The following is a 20,742-nucleotide window of genomic DNA, read 5'->3' on the forward strand; positions in this document are numbered from 1 at the left end:
GTCATGTATAACAACTTCCTTGTGCAGAAAAGCATCCGGTGATATCTGGCCGCAAATGATGAGGCAAGATCAGTTTGTAAGGTCTCCTCCCTGGTTGTGACTGTCACAGAGCTAATTGTGCCTCTGTGTGCTCATTGTCCTCAGAAAGACCACGAAACTTTGGTTGTGTAATAGGTTGTGAAGTTGTCACAACCTCCTTCCCCTGACAGAACTCTTACAACTGAAGACAACTCAGAAAAGCAAAGGCAAGAATAATGTTTTTCAATTTTCTTCTATATCGATCTTCTAAACATCACATGCGGTGTTTCGACCCGAACGAGGCACCAACCCCGAGTCGAAAAAGCAGCGCCAGGCTTGCATGAAACACGTGTAAAAAGGTGGGCATGCTTGGAATTTAATATTTTCCTTGTCAATTCCCCTAGACCGCTGGCACCTGTACCGTCGGCTGCTGGCATCTGGCGTTGGCCAAAGCAACTAAGTCACGCGCAGCCAAACCGTCACGGTTTGGACAATTCACACCGTTAGCTTCATTGCGAGTTTTCGAGGCCAGACACAGCTTCGCTTATACATGCTTCCCGAAATTGGTGGCTTGCATTGGAACTAACTTTTCCCCTTGTCCGTCATTAAAGGCATTCAAGTGTGTTGGTCAACCATGGTCAACCATCTCCTTTGTCCCTCCACCATAAGGCCTATCCACCATAAGGCCTTATGACATCACTATTTCGGACACTCAGCGCCCCATTTCTGGAAAGGTATAGGCCTTTTGGCTAAGATCAAAGTTTGCATTACATATGTCGTGGATAGCATTTGTGGTATTGAGCCCTTGGGGCATTGTCCAGGTCAACCGCGTCCTCAGCCATACCCAAGTTAATAAAAGACCGAGCTTTTTTTCACCTACGAACACTATAACATCGCGACTCACTTATATGAGTGACATATTATTGAAATCATGTTGTCAACACGATCGAGCAGCCAGGACTGCCTGGCTGTGACTCTCTCATCTCTCGCACCATGTTGACAACTTGGCAGAGCAGCCAAGACTGATTTGGCCTGGCTGTGACCGTCTCATCTCTCTCAACTTGTCAACACGGTCGAGCAGCCAGGACTGATTCGGCCTGGCTGTAACTGTCTCCTCTCTCACCATGTTGACAACTTGGCAGAGCAGCCAGGTCTGATTCGGCCTGGCTGTGACTGTCTCACCTCTCTCACCATGTTGACAACTTGGCAGAGCAGCCGAGACTGATTTGGCCTGGCTGTGACCGTCTCATCTCTCTCATCATAATTATTGTCAACACGGTGGAGCAGACAAGACTGATTCGGCCTGGCTGTGACTGTCTCACCTCTCTCCCCATGTTGACAACTTGGCAGAGCAGCAAAGACTGACTTGGCCTGGCTGTGACCGTCTCATCTCTCTCACCATGTTGACAACTTGGCAGAGCAGCCAAGACTGATGTGGCCTGGCTGTGACCGTCTCAACTCTCTCACCTTGTCAACACGGTGGAGCAGCCAGGACTGATTCGGCCTGACTGTGACTGTCTCATCTCTCCCACCATGTTGACAACTTGGAAGAGCAGCCAAGACTGATTCGACCTGGCTGTGACCGTCTCATCTCTCTCATCATGTTGACAACTTGGAAGAGCAGCCAAGACTGATTCGACCTGGCTATGACCGTCTCATCTCTCTCATCATCTTGACAACTTGGAAGAGCAGCCAAGACTGATTCGACCTGGCTGTGACTGTCTTATCTCTCTCATCATGTTGGCAACACGGTGGAGCAACCAGGACTGATTCGGCCTGGCTGTGACCGTCTCACCTCTCTCATCATGTTGTCAACACGGTGGAGCAGCCAAGACTGATATGACCTGGCTGTGACCGTCTCATCTCTCTCACCATGCTGTCAACAAGGTGGAGCAGCCCAGACTGATATGGCCTGGCTGTGACCGTCCCATCTCTCTCATCATGCTGTCAACACGGTGGAGCAGCTAGTGTGGCCAAGAAGGCCGATGTTGGGCCGATATCGGGCCAATTTCGGCACTTGCCCTCCAGATTTCACTCAATCAATTATCAATGCCATTTATTAATCAATACTGATGAGATAGTTAAATGGGGACCTTCGAACTGTGTCCTTTGAAATTGTTCAGTGCTAGGGACCCCAAATGTGTCTCCTTTAAAAATATCAGTTGTTAATGCCATTAATCGATCAATGCTGCTGAGATGGTTAATGGAGACTCTGTCCTACTGAAAGATTAGTTATCATTGCAATTTATTGATCAATCTATTTAGAGCGGACTACGGAGTTGATCACTGCTGGAGACAATAAGGGTGTATCCTCCACATTAATGCTACTAATTCGAGACGTTTAGCTCACCAATTAGTTCTGAGATGGCAGCACCGTACGGTCCAAAATCTCATCCTCGCCGTGCCAGTTGGTAATCATTCAAGGTGAGTCGGCTGACTTTGCGTGGAAATTGCCCAAATCTGAACAATGTATTAGTCCACGTTCCCTTTCAACATTTTCTTTTGCACTTCTCAAAGAAAATATATACCTGGATAAAAAGAAAAAGGTGATTTCATGGAAGTTGGGCTATCCTAGATCTCAATATATATCATGATACAACTTTTTATCACAATTTCTTTAGAACTATGGTTTTTGCGGCAGAATACAGTTCGGAGAGTGAAGCGTTCAAACATCAACAAGAAATTATGCCATGGCAGAACTTTCACACCGTCAGTTCGAATACGGACTGGAATATCAGACGCATCCAGACTTTCAAAGGGATATAAGCATGACTGTGGGTCAGGATGAAACTGGCGAAGATACAGAACGAGACCCGAACCTTGTCGAGGAGAGGTTTCGGGTGGATCGCCGAAAACTTGAGCAAATGCTACAAGGTAGGTTTTCCACTTCCACACTTCCGGACATGTGCGTTTGTGTGTACACACTAACAGTATACAAAGTAGTGCACATAGTTTCATCAGCTGATGCAGGCTGATACAGAACTAGTGTTGCTTTGAATGTAATATGAACATAATTCGTTTAGATAGGCCCTGCTGGTATGAGATTGACAGATTCCTTTTTGAAATAACTTTTGTGGGTTGTATATATTATTTGACTTCCCACCATGACATTTTCTTTTCAGCATTTCACTTTCAGGAGCAAGTTTTGGCCAACTAGAAATTATGATTAAAATTTTTACTTCAAACTTAATGATAATGGTCTGACTACATGTCTGCTACAAGGGTCAGTCAAGTAGGACTTGATATAGTAGAACCTCTCTATTAAGGACACCGATCGGGACTGACAAGTGCTGTCCTTCATAGAGAGGTGTCCTGATTAGAGGTCAAATTGAATGGAAATTGCCAGTTTGGGATCAAAACTAGTGTCCTTAATAGAGAGGTGTCTGCTAATGGAGGTTCCATGTGCACTGTATGGGATGGTATTTTCTTCGTTGATTGCTGCGAACATTCTCTTGCAGATTTAATAAATTTATACTGCATAGAATATCTGACACCAACAACGGAACAACTATACCGAAAGGAGCTTTTTCATGAATGAAATATCTTTAGGCTTTTGGAAAGCCTGGTATTGAATGTGCTAATGATATGGCTGAGATCATGAATGCTTTTTTTGTTGATAATAAGCCATTTTGTAAGCTTCATCAAAAAGTTCTCATCATCACAAAAGCGCAATTAAAGATTCCTCCACATGTGGGGAGCGTTTGGCACTTTCATTAAGAGACTTTAAGAAATATCAATGAACTTTGTAAAGATAACTTTCTAATTGTTTATTAACATGTAGGTCTTGGAAAAAATAATTCAAATTGGGTGATGATCTTCGACAGTTCCATTGGATTTTTTTCTCTTCTTTAAAAAAAAGAAGAATGACCGGTGTCGCCAGTCATTACTGCTGGACCCTAGGATATTTACTCATATTATTCACAAAAATGACAAATCACCCAAAAAGTTCATCAGAAATTTGTATTAAGAATGCATACACATGTAGAATATGATTTCGGTGAAAAGACCAGCATGTCTCCTTATCAAACAACCTCCAAATAAACTGACATGAAAAGACACATTGACGAAATTAGACTCATCCCAGTACTTTCATCAAGCCCAATTACTCCAATTTAGGTATAATTGCCTGCTGTGGGACAACTTTCTCCTCTGCAGTAGCAAATTCTTTCCAATTACGGACAAATTACTTGATTTTTTTTCAGGATTTATGGCTGGAGCTATGTTATTATTTGGAATATTGGACGACATGGGAGTTTTAATTTGGTGGTCCTGGGCTTGATGCTTTCTATCCTGTCAGCTTCAAAAAGATGCCTGCCCCCCCCGCACCAAAGACCACCATGGTGACCTAAAAAGAGAGGAGTACTTTAATTATTTGTGTAAATTCGATACCTGTAAAGGCCTATATGAATTATTGGAACATTTTTGAAGTGCAGTCATCACAAAGTATCTTTTTATCTTACAACTTTTCCATCATTCTCTATGTCTTATGAGATGCCCCCTGATTCAATAGCCATCCACAATTATATGAGAATATAGGACAGTAGTACTGAGACTCATTACTACATGTATGATATGAAGCCCAATGTCCTGCAATTAGCAAACAATAGGAGACATTAATTTCATGTAATGCAATGTGGAAATTCAAAAGTTCAATTTTGTTTGTGAAGGGGAGCGCAGCAATTTTTGAAGCCAGGGGTTGATTACACGTGACTCATTTAGTCTGGGAGGTTGGTTAAAGTTGTCATCACCTCCATTTCATCTTTTTAATAGTCAAATATATACAGAGACCCCTATTGGCAACATTGTGTAACTTTATATTGCCTACCTAGCTGCTGCCTATAGTGTCCCTTAAAGAGACAATGCAAAGGCCTGCTCTGGGTGGAAAATCAATTGCATTGTCTACAGAAGGTATCCTTGTAGGCAAAGTATAGGGCCAGCAATAGGTTTCCTGTTGGTTGGCAGTCTAGACAGCGCAGACAGAAGCACACCATGTTTCAGTGTTCACAAGTAAAGTGTGATAGCTTTGAAATGTACCTATTCTAGCAAACACCGAGTTATTTACAAAGAATAGTTTTTTGTTCAGGTGCCGCTTTGGAGAATACTTTGTTAAGGTAGACTATCAGTAACAGCTAGTAGCGTTCCATGTGGCCATACACCCACAACTTTGTACTCACGAATACGAATATGCATCAACTCAGATCTGAACCACTCTGCTACTGAGTGTTCACCCTGCAAATGAGAGATCTAATTCATTATAGTCACTGCTACGTGCAACAAGAAGATTTCCTGTAAGCTTGCTGAGTTTGATATTGATTGCGGTGCATGGGCACCACCTGTGATGACCACTGCAAACAAGCAAGTTTTGCCTCATGCGATCATGATTGCAGGTGCAGTGAGTTAAATTCCTTGTTTGCTGGGCCGTTAAGTTTTACCCGTTTCATTCCTTTTTGGTTACCTAAAAAGGACAGTCTTTCCACAAGATTTGCCCCCCCCCATTCCCATCATTCAAGGGAGTACATGTCCTGTTGAAAAATGAGCAGGCTCTTGTTGTGTCCTTCCTATGTGTTGGTTACTCCTCACCTCATGGTAGGTTTTTTTTCAACAGTCGTGCTATTTAAAAGGCGTCTTTTTCCTTGCATCCTGCAGTCCATCCAGCAAAAAAAGCCCAAGAATGGTTGATTGAATAAATGCTTGACAGCCAAGCACTTCATTGAATAACTGAAGTGTAAAACAAGTGGCACTAACTGGCAGACTGGAGTTAAATGGCCCTTCAAAAACCCAGTCAAAACAAATAGCCGAAAACCTTCAAGGGTTACTTGGGTATAAAGACATGTTCCTAACATGTACCTGTCTAAGTTAATCGCATTGCCCAAGGCCACATGCAGTTTTATAGAACATTTCGTCAGTGTTTTCTTGTTAGGCCCTTGAAGTGCTGAACATGAAGTTTTATCCCAGAAGTTGACAGAATAGCTTTATTGGTTGATTTGTGTTTTCTTTTAGGCCCTTGTCCGCGGGTCATATTGGTCTATGTCGATATTTCGAGGTGTTATTTTGAGCTCTTCTTTACACCACTAGTTAACTTTTCAACCTATTTAATAATTGTGTGCAATTGTTGAGGGACTTCACAGAATTTTTGACACTTCCTACGTGTTCTGTTTAAAATTAGATATTTTATCTCCCTTTTCACTATTTTTTAAAATCGAGGGTGAAGGGTTCTGACATCTTGTAAGAAGGTAATACCCATTTCATGATATCAGCAATTTTGGGTGAATCAGCCGTTTTCATCCGATATGATTTCAGCCAAACTGATCGTGTTTTTGGGATTGCTTTCTCTCTGCTTATTATGCTTACTTCATCAGTGGGATGTTAAGGTTCCCAAGTTTGAGACCTGCATGGATGCCCGATCAACAGAAGAAGTCCTTAGTGGGTAATTCACATTATCAAGTATGGATTTCTCTGATCTATACTTGACATTATGCAAGCATGAACAATACATGAACGAAAAGGCAAGTTTTACCCAGTTTCATCACGAAGAGTTTTTAGCATCATATCACACTGTGAAAACTCAGACCAGCTCCTAGCTGCTGCTTGTGCTCCTATGGCTACCTTTAGAATAAACAGAGCCATTTTGCTGATCAGCCTAAACTGATGGGTGGCATTGGTGGAATGTAGTTACAGTTCAGTTGTTCAGTCATGAAATGGTTCAAAATGTTATAGGGAGACTATAGGCAGGAGCCAGGAAGGGGCAGATTTAACTTACACAAATTGCTGATAGAGGTCTGAAGACCCTTCTTGGGGAGGACCAGCATGCTGCTTATAATCACTGGAGTATGGTTTTTTGGCAAACAGGAGTTTTTGAAATGGGTTGGAAAATGACATCCTTGTCTGCCAAGCTGCGTCATATGTCGTTTCTCATTGAAACTTATCCAACTCGTTTTGTTTTTGTTTACCTAATGAGACTCTTTTACGCAAATAATGCTCAATGGAATGCAATTTTTGATAGGGAAAGGTTAATCCAGTAAGTGATAATTGTTATCAAGATGACTTTTAGTTCATGGGCATGTTTACCTTCTAAGAATATCATTTATTGATATATTGGCACATAGGCCAACACCATAAATGGTAACAAGTAAAGTGGGAGACCTTCCAACCCATGAATTCGTGCACAGGAGCTCACCAGTACACAACTATGTGCTATTTTGCTCTCTACTCATGTGAAAGATATATTGGATGACTTCTGTATGATGAAATATCCTATCACTGGCACAGTGGGTGAACCAGTAACCTGTGATTGAAGTGGAGGTGATTTCTTTGTTGACCAAGTGCACAATCTTACTGATTTGGGTTTTGCCAATCCTGTAGTGTAACGTTTACAAACCTTAAGAATTTCTCAAATTGCTTACCCTGACTTTGCTGTGATAGGCTACTGTGCTCATAAAAATAAGCTGCTGCTCTGGCTTGTGAATCTTATCTGAGGCTGGTTTCACTCTAAGAGGTGGCGAGCCTTGACTCGGTGAGGTGGGCAACCCTCTTGCAAGGTTGTTGCTGATTCCCTATGTACTCATTTGTAGGTTGGAGACCTATTTTAGGACTAAGCCACCTGCTGAGACTTATGGCATGCCCGGAACAAATAAATGTTGTATTCAGAGAGGTTTCCATGCCATCGAATAAACAATATCAGCTACATTGTGGAATGTGTGCCTCCAAAGGGATGCTCTGTTTCCTAGGCAACCATTTTTATAGGCCTTGATACTACTGTTATTGGGGGTTATTTCTTTGCTCACCAAACCATGACCTGTGCAGGGCAGATAGACCGTCATCTTCCAGTCAAGCCCTGCAATAAGTCCAGGGGCATCACCATGCTTTTTGGGATACCTACCACCCTATGTTAACCCCTTATTTTTCTCAGTTACTCAGTCACCAAAATCTTTGGAATAGATACATGGCAATTGAAGTTTTCACTGATAATGGCGTTTACTTAGGCTCTAGGAAAATTCGTCCCCGGATAATTCGTCCCCGGAAAACTCGTCCCCGGAAAATTCGTCCCCGAGAAAATTCGTCCCTGGAAAATTCGTCCCCGAGGAAAATTCGTCCCCAGATAATTCGTCCCCGTGGATAATTCGTCCCTGGAAAATTCGTCCCTGAGGAAAATTCGTCCCCGGAATATACGTCCCCGAGGATAATTCGTCCCCGGAAAATTTAACAAAAGTTGAAAGTTTCTGACATTACTTTCTAGTAATAACTACTACCTACTCCTTTCGACTTTTCTCATTCAGTGTTATATCTCTATTTACTACCCTACTAGCTAGTTACCTACTCCACTTTTTTCATAGTAGGTAGAGGTAGGCAGGCGAAATAAATTTTTTTTTCTTCAAATAAGTATTTTTACTGGTCAGAATGAAAGAAAAGCTCTAAATTCTTCAATAAAATATTTTGCCTGCCTACCTCTACCTACTATAAAAATAGTGGGGGAGGTAACTAGCTAGTAGGGTAGTAAAGAGAGATATTACACTGAATGAGAAAAATCGAAAGTAGTAGTTATTACTACAGTCCATTCGACAAGACTTAAGGGTCTTAGAAAGTAAAGTCAGAAACTTTTAACTTTGTAAAATTTTCTGGGGACGAATTATTTTCGGGGACAAATTTTCCTAGGGAACGAATTATCCAGGGACGAATTTTCCTTGGGGACGAATTATCCGGGGACGAATTATCCTCGGGGACGAATTATCCGGGGACGAATTTTCCTAGGGGACGAATTATCCTCGGGGACGAATTATCCGGGGACGAATTTGCGGGGACGAATTTTCCGGGGACGAATTATCCGGGGACGAATTTTCCTGTAACCGTTTACTTAGTATCAGCATGGTGTGTTGCCATAATTTAGACCAGGCTGTCTGGTTCAGTGTATGTGATTCACAACATTGATAATTAAGTCACTTGATAAACTGTGCTATAAAAATGATTGTTTAGGAATCTGGTCTCCAGATACTTGATTTGAGTTGGGTCATGGGTTGACTGATGGTCACGTCCTGCTCCGTCGTGACAGGGAAGTGTGCATTTCCTTTATAACAGCATCTGAAATGTTGTACAGAATCAACAATCAGACAATGACAGAAATGTCTGGTTCCCTTCACCGTGGCTATGTACTTCTAAAGCGCAGCGCAAACCAGCAATTTTAGTTGTTGCGACCTGCGAAGGAGCCATAACAACACTGTGTATGTCTGCATGGCTCAGTCTTAGGTGGCAGCGACTAAAATCACTGGTCACAGCTTTTAAAGTTGCATTTTGGACAACAGCTGCCTGTAGGTCATTTCGGGTCATCTCAGAACTTTTATCAGTGATTAGAAGCACTAGTTTGTAGACATTGATTATTACAAACAATACATTGATTATGTAAATGACTTGTCATATCATACTACTATGATCATCATGGACCTTCTAACCTCAAACTCTATACTTGGAAATGGACTTTACCAGATTTCACCTCAGAGTGTTCATATCAGTATAATCAGCAGTGTATGACCTGCTGGTATAATAGAGTGAGGAATCTTTCACTAGATGTGCATGAATTACTACGCTCTTGACATGAAATAACCTTCCTTGACCACATCATTTTGATATTTGCTGGCCAATATTGACAGGTTCTTGCATGAAGGTGCATTCGTTGGAAATGTTTGAGATGAATCACAACTACCAAGGACTTCACGTTCTTGGCCCAAAACTTTGTTTGATTACAAAATAGGATTTAGGAATTTGTGTAACACATTTTATTCAAAGTTTTAGAGTGTGGGACATAATCAATGTAGCGCTCACTGCACTTGCTCAGTTTTGGTGACAAGATTGGGACCTGAAAGACAGGGGGGGGGGGATACTCTTGATCTTTGCTGAGATTCTGAGGACTGTTGCACACTATCACAACATGCTCATTGGTAAAATCTTGTAAATATTGACATATCTTAGCATGGCATTATGAAGTAGGAAATACCAGAGGTGGACATAACAGGATCTGCTAGCCTAGTGCCCCCAAAACTGACCTCTACTGTCAGCTTGTTGCTATGGTGGGTTGGTGATATCAAAATTTCATATAAACTCAATCTATAATATAGGTTTCGCATTGATTCCAATAGTTAGCTTTTTGCCCCAGTTGTGTGACAAGGCTTGGTCCATCTTACCCAGATGATCTTACCAAAGTCCAATCCCCAACTTATTGTAACAGAGGTGAGTTATGAAGTCCATTGGAGCTCGTTTAAAGGGACTTCATGATCTTCGAGCCTTGGACATGAAGATCGTAAAGTCCTTAACAAATGATATTCTATTGAAAGCATGATCAAAATTGGAATCATGTGCTGTTTTATCTATTAGAACGTTCATTATTTTAAGTCGTAATGGGTTAATTGGTGAAATGCACTTCAGTTGTTGCTTTCACCATGCTCAGTAATTATAAGACCATGTATATAATAAATGTTTATTTCATACAGTGCTACAGTATGGAAATCAATGGATCTGTTCCATCATAGGATATGCTGAGGTTGCCAGTTGCTAGGCTCCACACTTAGCTATTGTGAGCTGAATGATTTTGTCAGCAACAACATATATGCATTGATTTATTAGTACTTTTACTGTAGTTTTCAATTGGTGGCAGAAGCTGTTGGGTGATGATCTTTTGGTGATAATCATGAAAGAGGCAGCAAAAATGCTTCTGCATGAGTCGCAGAACCGATATAGCAGTAGCAATATTCATCGCTTCTGGCTATTTGTCATTTGGCTGACATGTAAGATGGTTTAAAATATGGCGTGGATTCCATAGTATATACAATGTCGAACATGTAGAATGGAAACAGCCAGTTTCTCTGCATCTAATGTATAATAACCTGATAGCAACAGCTCAAAGGTACATCTGAAAAAACCTCATTTAAATGTCAGTATTTCCTTATTACCTGCTCTGTAACTGCTGTTGTTATTATACTTGAAGCGTAATGTTTCCATCATAAATCTCTCTGCGAGATCTTCTGACTGCAATCGACACTTTACCATGAAGTAGGATAGGAAAAGTGCATTTGAGGGGCCATTTCAGGAGTTCAGATCCTGATTCATGGCCTGCTCTGTGCAGAGGCATGTTGTATTTGCTACTTTTCTTCTTTCTTCTTGGTTCACCTGTGTGAAGATGTGCCAAAATCTTGGCCCTCATTCGAATTGTCCAGAGAATGAGTACTGGATGTCCTCCTCGATTGGGTCTCTTGCATTCCCTGGTGTGGGAAAGTTGATACACAGTTGGTTTACACATTGAGAGAAGGCTGGAAATTGAGGTAAAGCTGCTTGCCCCGGGTTACAATGATTTGACAGTGTCGGGTATAGAACCCATGATACGATAAAGGTTAAGAGTTAACCTTTAAAACCGCGCTCCCCTTCCAAATGGTAATATCTGTAGTATTTCCTCTTTAAATGTATGAATGAATTCTCGCCTCCATGCAGCCGGTGTGGAAATGAGGCATGTGGTTCACTAATGGAGTAACTGCATTACCATAAGGGTTCCCTGGAGAGAGGAGAACAACCTCTGATTCACCATGTCTGCCTGATAAACTCTTGTTTTCATGCACACTCTACTCTCTTCATAACACTTCAACAGTTTTCACGATGGTTGTAAAGCAGTATCGATGCTTCACTTGCTGATAAGGCCTACACAACTTGGCCAGAAATCAGCCAGTTTTGCATGTAAGGTGTTGCTTGTTGACTGTGGGGTGTTACAATATTCGAACACCTTATTTTGTATTCCTGTAAACACCTCAAAAAGCAATCAGTCTGTCATGCATCAGTTGATTATGTTCTCCCACTGTAATGTTCTATTGTGTTGTTGCCTCATTGTTACTCAACTGGAGGCCTACCCCATAGGATCTTCACAAGGTAACCAAAAACCAAAATATCAATACATGCAGAGACCCCTCCAACAACCGGATATAAAAATGCATAAGAGAGATGGCTGACAGAAGATATTTATACCACATTTAGATCAGTAAATCACTTGTTTTAAACAGTTTCTGTTATTCACAGTAAACATCCGTGAGATTATAATTTGTGTGTTAATCAGTGGTTCTGTAGATCTGGTACATGTAGACGTGAATATAGAGTTTCTGTATGGAGGGTAGGCCCTCTGTCAGTTTTGCTAGAACTTAGGCCTACATTGCAGCACAGCAATGTGAGAAACTTGAAGTAGGGGGAGTGATATACTCCCAGTTACTCAAACCAATGCTGGAAGAGCCAGGCTTTATAGGGTGTGTGGTTGTTGCTAAAAGCTAGAAAACTGAGCAATCATTTAAACTGGCATTTCAGCTGGCAACTGTTGCCTTCGAGAAAAGTGCACCATTCATTTGTTTTGCAGATTTGAAAGTAGAAAAAAACCTACATGTACAACACTTTTCAATAATAGCTGTTGTAGTTTGTACTATATTTCAGCAGGTGTCCTGGAGGCTACAGAATTAAGGCATTTCGGAAAAAAAAGGTCTGTCAGGCCGTAACATTTTGAAATACTGCTTATTTCTGGGGTTTATTATTTTGAGTAATAGTAATTGCCCAATTGAGCTGAAGTCACCTTCTTTAAAAAAAAACTGACTGAGAAGGAGTGTAACTTGAATTGTAATTTAACTGCTGCAATTATGTGTAGAGGCTTTGGGTATTTATAATATGCAGCTAGTTTGGTGTTCAATTCCATTCTTTCCCTAGCATTGTGTCTAAATCCTGGTTTCGACAAGTTCAAGTCTTCCTCACATGAGCATACGTTCCTGTTGTTTTTCATAGAAATCGGTAGAAGACCACAACGCGACCATTGACTTCTTTCCGGGCACACATTCGCCATTCTCCTCAAGTTTGACCAACAACCAAAGCAACGTTTACCTTTATGTCACACTATTGAAATGCACAAGGCGTGTTTGGTTAAGCCATTGAAGAATTGTTTATTCCCCAACATGTTGGCTTTTAGACTGGTATGTGTGCCTACAAACAGCTAGATTCTAGTTACACATGTTACTGCTGGGAATAGCCTACTAACGGCCTGTTGAATTGACCTGTTCTTACAGGCCGCACTTCTTTCCTAAATTCTGATGTATTTTGCAGTGCTATTTCCCCACTGATGGTAAAGATGATTGAATACTAGTGTACTGTGCAGTAGTTACATCTAAATCATTGACATTTGTAAAAACCAGTAGTAAAACGATAACTAGTCAGCTGAAGTATTCTTCTTCATCAGGTTACCAGCAGAGTATACACTACCGATGTTGCAAATATGTTTGAATTGCACCTCAGCCGGATCTGCTTGTATTGTGACTGCTCAGCATCACCTACCCAGAGCCAGAGCTAGCCTTGAGTGTGTGGTGCTATTGTCGGATCAGATGTTTGGGTCTTGAGTCACAACCTTGGACCCTCTTATTTCCTCAGCCAAGCAGGTTATCAATTCTTTGGATTGATTTTGAACTCAGGATTGTTACTCGATCTGGACAAATCTTTCAGCGTCACCTTTCATGAGAGTAGCTGTGCAGGGGTGGGTTCAGTAGAGGCATATAGATCCAGGATTCAGTGAAAGAGCCATCTGGGGCACTTTCATCTCAAAATCTTAGTCAATTTAAAAGATTTTTTGTAATAAGAGGGGGCACTTGCCTCTGCACCCTCCGTCCCTTGGATTCACCCCTGGTGACAAATTCAGAGCTTTCACTCATCCTTTTGGCCTCTTTCCTTTCCTTTCATAGCATGTGCTGGTTCTACGAGATGTTTTGCACTTGGCAGATTTTCTTGTTGGACAAAACAACATCAAAAGCAGAGCAATTTTCTCTTATACCAAGGCAGTGCCTTGTTCTGTCTAGAATGCCTTTGTCCTATCTTATGCAAGCATGTCCTTGTATCAAATCTCAAAGAAAAATCTTTGCAATGGAGTGACCAACTAAAGAGTGCAGCCCAGGGCATATTCTCTCTCAAAAAAGTACTTGTTACAATTGAAAAAAGGGTAATTGAGCAAAATGCTCCAAAAACTCTGAAGGGTGTCATCAACATCATTGCTTTTGTCTATATCACCTTTGACCTGCTTGCGAATCACGCTAATTGGACAATGAGGTCAGCGTAATGTTGCCAAAGGTTATGATTATTCTGGACATTTTGAAAAGCAGTTTCTTTCTGAGTTTAGGTTATTTTAGTTTGATTGGGTGGTGACTGAAAGTATTTAGAAAGTCTGTGTGGCAAGTCTCTACTTGTTTATACCAGTTCACTTGTGGTGCCATTCTGCAAACTTCCTTAGAATGGTGGAAACTTTAACTTTTTATTGACAAACACTTTGAAACACTTTGTAGAAGAGCATGGCTTTAAAAATCTCACACAACTACCTGTGTCTAGACCAGTTTGGGGGGGGGGGGGGTGATACTTCCAGGCGCTTGCAAAGGAAACAGCTGATCCTCTCTCAGTGGGTTTCATCGGACTCTATCTATTCCTTGAGTCGGAAGGTTTCATAGCACATTTTGTTATTTCAATTTGTCATACTGTTAATCGATTGAATGTTACTTCACTTGATATCTCTTCACCCACCTGTTGCTGTAGTAGAGCAGTTTACGCGCTGTTTGTGGTATTTTCGAAAAGTAAGTGTTGCCACCTGACAGGTGAAGAATCCATTTTTCAACGACTTGATCAAGATTCTCTTTCATGATGAAGGAGTGTTGTCTGGTCTTGGTTGTTTACCCTCTATCTTAAACGCTTTAACGGCTTGATTCACTATTGCTACTAAGCTATCGTTGCACTTTGAATCATAAGGCAATCATGTAAGTAAAAAGATGACCTCACTCTCTGATAGAACTTATCCGAGTACTACCGTAGATTTCACCACCAGTGATACAGGCTAACGGCATGCCAGTTAAAAGCAAGAGATACAAGGTGATTAATGGATGATCGTCTAGATAGACATTTTGAAGCACCATCCAGATCGTTGAGAGATCTTATGAAGTAAATGAAAGAACAGAACAGAACATGCACCTCTCGGCAGGAAATCTTGCTTGTCAGAAACCCCCTCCCCCACACTCACCCTGTTGTAAGCTCCCCTGAATTGATGTACTTGATGCCTCTGAACAGAAATATGATGAACTTATATATCAATGGCCAACTATTATGTTGATAACTTGAGGGATTCGCTATCGGAGCATTGGAAACGTTTCTGAGACATTACTCATTGGGTTCTGATAGATCCCATATTATCTGAGGATATTCAATGTCAAGATGAAGCTATATTGTTCAGATGTATTGGTCATTATACATGTACTATCAAAACATAACATTGGCAGGCTTGGGCTAGGGGGGGGGGCAAAAGGCTCGTTTTGCCAAATCATGGTTAGAAACATCTTCTTCAGTGGCATTTACCCCCCCCCCCCCCCTGCCCCCACTATATGCACCTAAAAGATTCGAGGTGAAACGAAATGATATCTGCAGACATTGATAGAATCTTCTGAAATAGTCCATCTGGAAGTCCACTTGGATGTTGGCACCATCTCAAACTCTCCCTGACCTTCCATCGCTGATCACCAGGTGGTTCATCTCCGTCAGAATATTGATACGCCAATATAGACTGATTGATAGACAATGACCAATCAGTCAGACCTCGTTATGTCTAATTGGAAGGCAGTTTTGGTGTTATTCTATGTACTTGCAAATTGCTTTGGAAATATAGGCCATGGATGGATAAAATGATTTGTTTTGGAATTATCTTTGATCTTGCTGCTGAATGTTAAATAAAGCACACTGCAAACAAACAACATTTATTGCTGCGAATTATGACAATTATCACGCTGATAAGTGATTGTTGTTTGCTTAAACCAGTAGTCATTGGGTTTGCATGGTCTTCACCGCAGGTCGCAGCTAGTGATAACCTATTCTTGGCCCCGCAAGCAAGAGATTGGTCTCGTGATGATTATTGCAGCCAGGTCGCTGCAATAATAATCTCTCTTCTTTCTCTTGGTGCCTTTATTCTCAATACAAGCCAAGCATGGGTTACTTCGTTGTTGTGATATCATTCTGATTTATGTTTTCTCCCATTCTTGGGCTGAAGTTCAGTCAGTGCACGCAATCTCTTGTGCCTCCATGATATTGGTAGTTGTACGTGCTACAATGTATGAACCAGTCCAAAAGCAAAATACTTGCCCAAAAGAAAATGTTCTCCCGATGTCAATCAACTTACAAAAAACACCACCACAACTTGACTTGCATTGGAAACAGCCTCAGGGAGTTCCTAAATTGTCTACATGGTTTGAAGTGGTTTAATCTTAGTGTCTGGACACCTTAAAAAGGCCTAAACTGCCATTCCTATACTTTCGATATTGATCAGTGCTAACAAATTATCTGCTCAGTTTGACTTCAATAGAATTGTTCAGTCGATTGAAGGAGAATGTGTCAGTATAGGCATACCTGGTTTGAGTTCTTTCACTTGTGATTCCCGATGATCGCTGTTTTTGTTACAGTCTAGGGCATCTTTTCCTGTATCGAAGCTGAAGCTTATTCCCAATAGATGGAATCCCAGGCCACCCGCCTTGTTTGACACTCGTTTTGGATTCATGTGATTTGCATGCCAGATTTTGGATATGTTTTACTGGCATCACAGCATATTCTGGCGACATTTTAAAACGTCACTTGGTAGAAACGCATTAAACCTGTTTCAAGAAGCATAAAAATTCATAACTTTCTATCACTTTGTGAATCTTTGACAGGTTTTGTAATAATTTGTTTGCCATTTTGATCTGCGATGCAAAGAATCCACTGTCCAATGCTCCTAGATGGTTGTTTGAAAGTGATTTTGAGATAAACGAACTAAAGCGATTGTGTTGTGAAAGGAATTGCTTGTACTTCCATTGTGATTTTGGTGGTGATTTTCCCACAGGTTGATAATAGGATGTCCTTTGAAACCTTACCTGGTTACTGAAGTTGCCTGGAGAAACTCGCACATTTCACAGCCATAATGTAAATGCGATAAGATAACTTGCTGCTGGAATCGCTGTTTCATCAGACAAATTGACCTGTTTGAAAAGTGCATGGAGTATGACATTGTCTGAGATGAAGGACATTTTTTCTTTCCATAACTAATAATTAAATTAATTTCAATAATTCTAGGGTTTTCACGAGATGATCCAGGTACTTGGGTTGGAAAGTCGAGTTTGTCCCAATTTCAGTTGAAATAGTAATTTTTCTCATGTGAATTATTAGATTTTCCATCAGTCCTGGCCATTGCGCTTCAATATAGTTGGTCAGTCTACCATTGAATATTTGGTTGCCCTGGATCTCTCCCCAATGGAAAGTTCTTACAAAAGCCACAAAAATGCTGATACCTTGCTATGTCCTCGGCCAAGGGTCGGTGAACCCAAGTTATTTCCAGCAATGTAGATTCGGTTTTCAGATTTATTGGACCATAATGCAAATATCCGTTTTTGGTGTAAAATGCTGTCCCCTCTTGTTTGTTACAATAGGGACTGAATTACACATTCTATTTATGCACACCACAAAACATGTAAGTGTATGATTTCTTAATAGGTATGCGTCTTCTTGTTGACATTGATGACAATGTGTTTGGTCTTGCGTATGATTTCATATCTGCTGAAAAAGGATTGAGACTTTGTCGGAGTTGGTGCGATTGACTATGTTTTTGTTGACTCTTTTAGCAGAACTATTGCCCCTACTTCGATGATTACTGTGTATCGAGTCAATGATAACAGTTTCAAGTGATGGTCACCTTAAGAAGGACAGCACATGAACAAAGGTTTTGGGGGGGGGGGGCTTATGGATCTGTTTCTTTAACTGTTAATATCTAACTACTCTCATCATTGATGTATCTTTTAGGATGTGCGTTGGGGAGCAATTTTCATTTACACTCACATTTTGCCCAACATTTGGAATAGTCCTGGTGGATTTCATATTCCATCCAATATTTATTAAGAAAACAACAACACGACAAGAATGGGCAGGTCTGATAATCGCTCGCATTTATTTGATTTGAAGATTTTGGGAAATTTTGTATTGAGATGGCAACACTTTTCCCTTTGTTGGTGCAGACGCTATGTCTGTGAAATCTCTGAATCGTGGATATACTCCAAATATTCAATAAAAAGAGAACTATAAAATGCTGTTTCTGGAGTTTATTTTGATAAGCATTTTGTAAAATCTATTGCCCTCTGGATATTTTGTTAAGATTTGTGAAAATATTAAGTACTTAATTTTGAATGAAAAATATGGGAACCCAGCTTCAATGGTTTCATGTTGTATGTGTTGAAGTTTCATGCAGTTGTAGAAGGTCTGTGTTTTTGGACGTGTCAACCGGCTGTTCTTGCTCCCTGTCACAGACCCCACTCCAATCCAGAACCACTGATCACCTAAAGCGCATCTTGCATCTTTAGAATTTCAGATTTTCGTCAGCGTAAAGCGCACATAGAGGGATTAGAATTGTCCAACACACATTGGCCGATGCCAACATGAAATCACCAACCCGTGTTTACTGCCCAATTGGCGATAAACTTACGTCTTTTTCTGTCATATTTTTCAGCAGCAGCTGACGAAGAGGAAGCAGAATTGTTTTTTCAGAATGTAAGTTCACTTTGCCTCCAATTTTGATTCTTTCTCAGAAAAACAATCACTTAGTGCTGAAGGTAGGTGCACCTGGTTAAAATGAGGAAACTCGTGTCTTGTGCACAGATGTGAAGACAGGTTAATGTGACACCTACATCCGGAAGACAGCTTCACACACCAGGGTCATCCACATGCTCCTCAACCTTGCATTACCCTCAGTCGTCGCTTCCTGATTGTGCAACTCTTGTGAAATATTTCTGTTTTACGCTTACCATACACTTGCTGTGGTGTCCAAATGATTTAGTGGCTAAATAATGTCTACAAACTCCTAATCATGTAAACCTCACACCATGTTCATTTCACCTTTTAGGTAATGCACATGACAGAAACCCATATATCATGGCCGTCCAAATTAAAAATTGGTGCAAAGTCAAAAAAAGGTGAGTACCTTCTGTTTGTTATTTAGAACTACTTTCAGTTTGCTTGTCATGCCATCTGGTGGATGTGAACTAAACTGAAAGCTTACTTCTCGTTCAAACAATCCCTGTTGCCAAAAAGCTCCTTGAGGCATGAATGCCATGGCAGGGTTTTGTATGCACAGGAATAACAAGATACAGCATTTCAAAATTTGGTTCCAATTTCTGCCAATCAGATGCTGACGTCTTCAAATGAACATTATCACATCGATTTATTCCCCTGCGTGTGCACCCGACTTTAAGAACTGTAGTCCACAACACTTTATTTTCATCCAGGACTTGTTGACTCTCTAAAACAATATTGATCTTGCATGTTTAAACCTAATATCTCGTGCAAGCCACTTCATCAATCAAAATGTTAGATTATATGATTGAATCTTGTCCTGATGACCCTGATTGCGATGGGTCATATCCTGTAATATCTTACTTCAGTAGTCTGTCATATGAGAGCAGTATCATGATATCTGACAGTTAGATCATATAAATATCTCTGAGGTGTTTTATTGACAACTTGTATGAGTCACTCAACTGAATAGGTGATAGATTTGGCCAGCAACTTTCTTGGTCCATAGATCCAAACCTTTTCAATAATCATGAACTTCCAACTTGTACGAAAGAACTACCCGCTCTTTGCATTATTTGCTAGACATCTGTATGTCCTTGTCTAGCCTGAAAATATGTGCACTATTTGTGGTAGATGGGTGGAATGGTTGTATTCTTTCGAAAGGATTCTCTACGATATTCTTTCATTGATATTGGTTCATAGAATGCTCTGTTTGTTTGTTTAGAGTATCTGGGTTGAAGAGGTAGAAATTGGAGCTCCTGCTGACGCTAGGCCTATGTCTGGCCACTTAGTTCTTATGTTCACTCCCAATACTATTTCTTGCCAAATTTTAACACTTTCAGTGCCATCCAATGAATATCTGCTTTCTTCAGGGCTAGTGAAGAACTAAATGATGATCTAATTGATTCATCGCAGAAGGCCAATCTGCCCCATTTTCATTGGAAAACTTATCTGACATATGGTAAAAAATAAAGAGTGATTTCAGCCCATCGTTTAGCGATAATATGATATGTATCGAAATGAATATTTGTTGTTGTATGGAAAGGATAGATAAGTTGGAGAACTCTGACAGGTAAACATATGGTCAGAGAAAGTGACCAGATAAAATGGATCGTCATTGGGTTATGAAGTGCTTTAGCTAAATATTTGGTGCATCAACTGGCAAGTTGCAATTCATAAAATATAGATGATTCAGCATATCGTCCCCCTCATAAAATAATTGCCCAAGTCATATTTTGGATATCAATTGGTGCCATACTTCATGATTGTACTAATGCATTTTCACTGAATACTTTTGTAATACAAACGGGCCAATTTGCACTTTCATTTATCTTTCCAAATTACTTCTATTATGTGGAATTCCATATTGTTCCATTAAAGTTGAGATGTGTGATTTCTTTTAAATAATTCTATGGAGTGCATTCATGTGATGATGAAATTTGGGTCAGTGTTACAATGTGTGTTTACATTTTCTATTGGGATAATTCAATATAAAATCACAGTCGTGTTGCTTTACCATCCAAATATCCGTGCTGGTTATCTTACTCAAGGCACCAGAAAATATTTTATCTATGTTTTTCTACCCAGTTCTAATTCGATAATTGGCCCGGGAGG

At 40.6% G+C, this 20,742-nt stretch overlaps 1 protein-coding gene across 2 annotated transcripts in view; it reads left to right on the plus strand.

Annotated features, from left to right (window-relative positions):
• The first annotated feature begins 2,686 nt into the window (after positions 1-2,686).
• The window catches only part of LOC135484360 (protein bicaudal C homolog 1-like), a 43,359-nt gene continuing 25,303 nt past the window's right edge, over positions 2,687-20,742 (plus strand). Inside the window, exons 1-3 of one of the 2 annotated variants that reach the window (XM_064765741.1) lie at positions 2,687-2,892; positions 18,566-18,606; positions 18,959-19,028. In XM_064765741.1, coding sequence (XP_064621811.1) covers positions 2,709-2,892; positions 18,566-18,606; positions 18,959-19,028 — 295 coding nt within the window. In that variant the 5' untranslated portion in view covers positions 2,687-2,708. The remainder of the gene's footprint in view (positions 2,893-18,565; positions 18,607-18,958; positions 19,029-20,742) is intronic. The other variant, XM_064765750.1, reaches the window with a different exon arrangement.

The sequence above is a fragment of the Lineus longissimus genome, chromosome 1 (assembly GCF_910592395.1).
Source record: "Lineus longissimus chromosome 1, tnLinLong1.2, whole genome shotgun sequence".
Lineage (NCBI taxonomy): Eukaryota > Metazoa > Nemertea > Pilidiophora > Heteronemertea > Lineidae > Lineus > Lineus longissimus.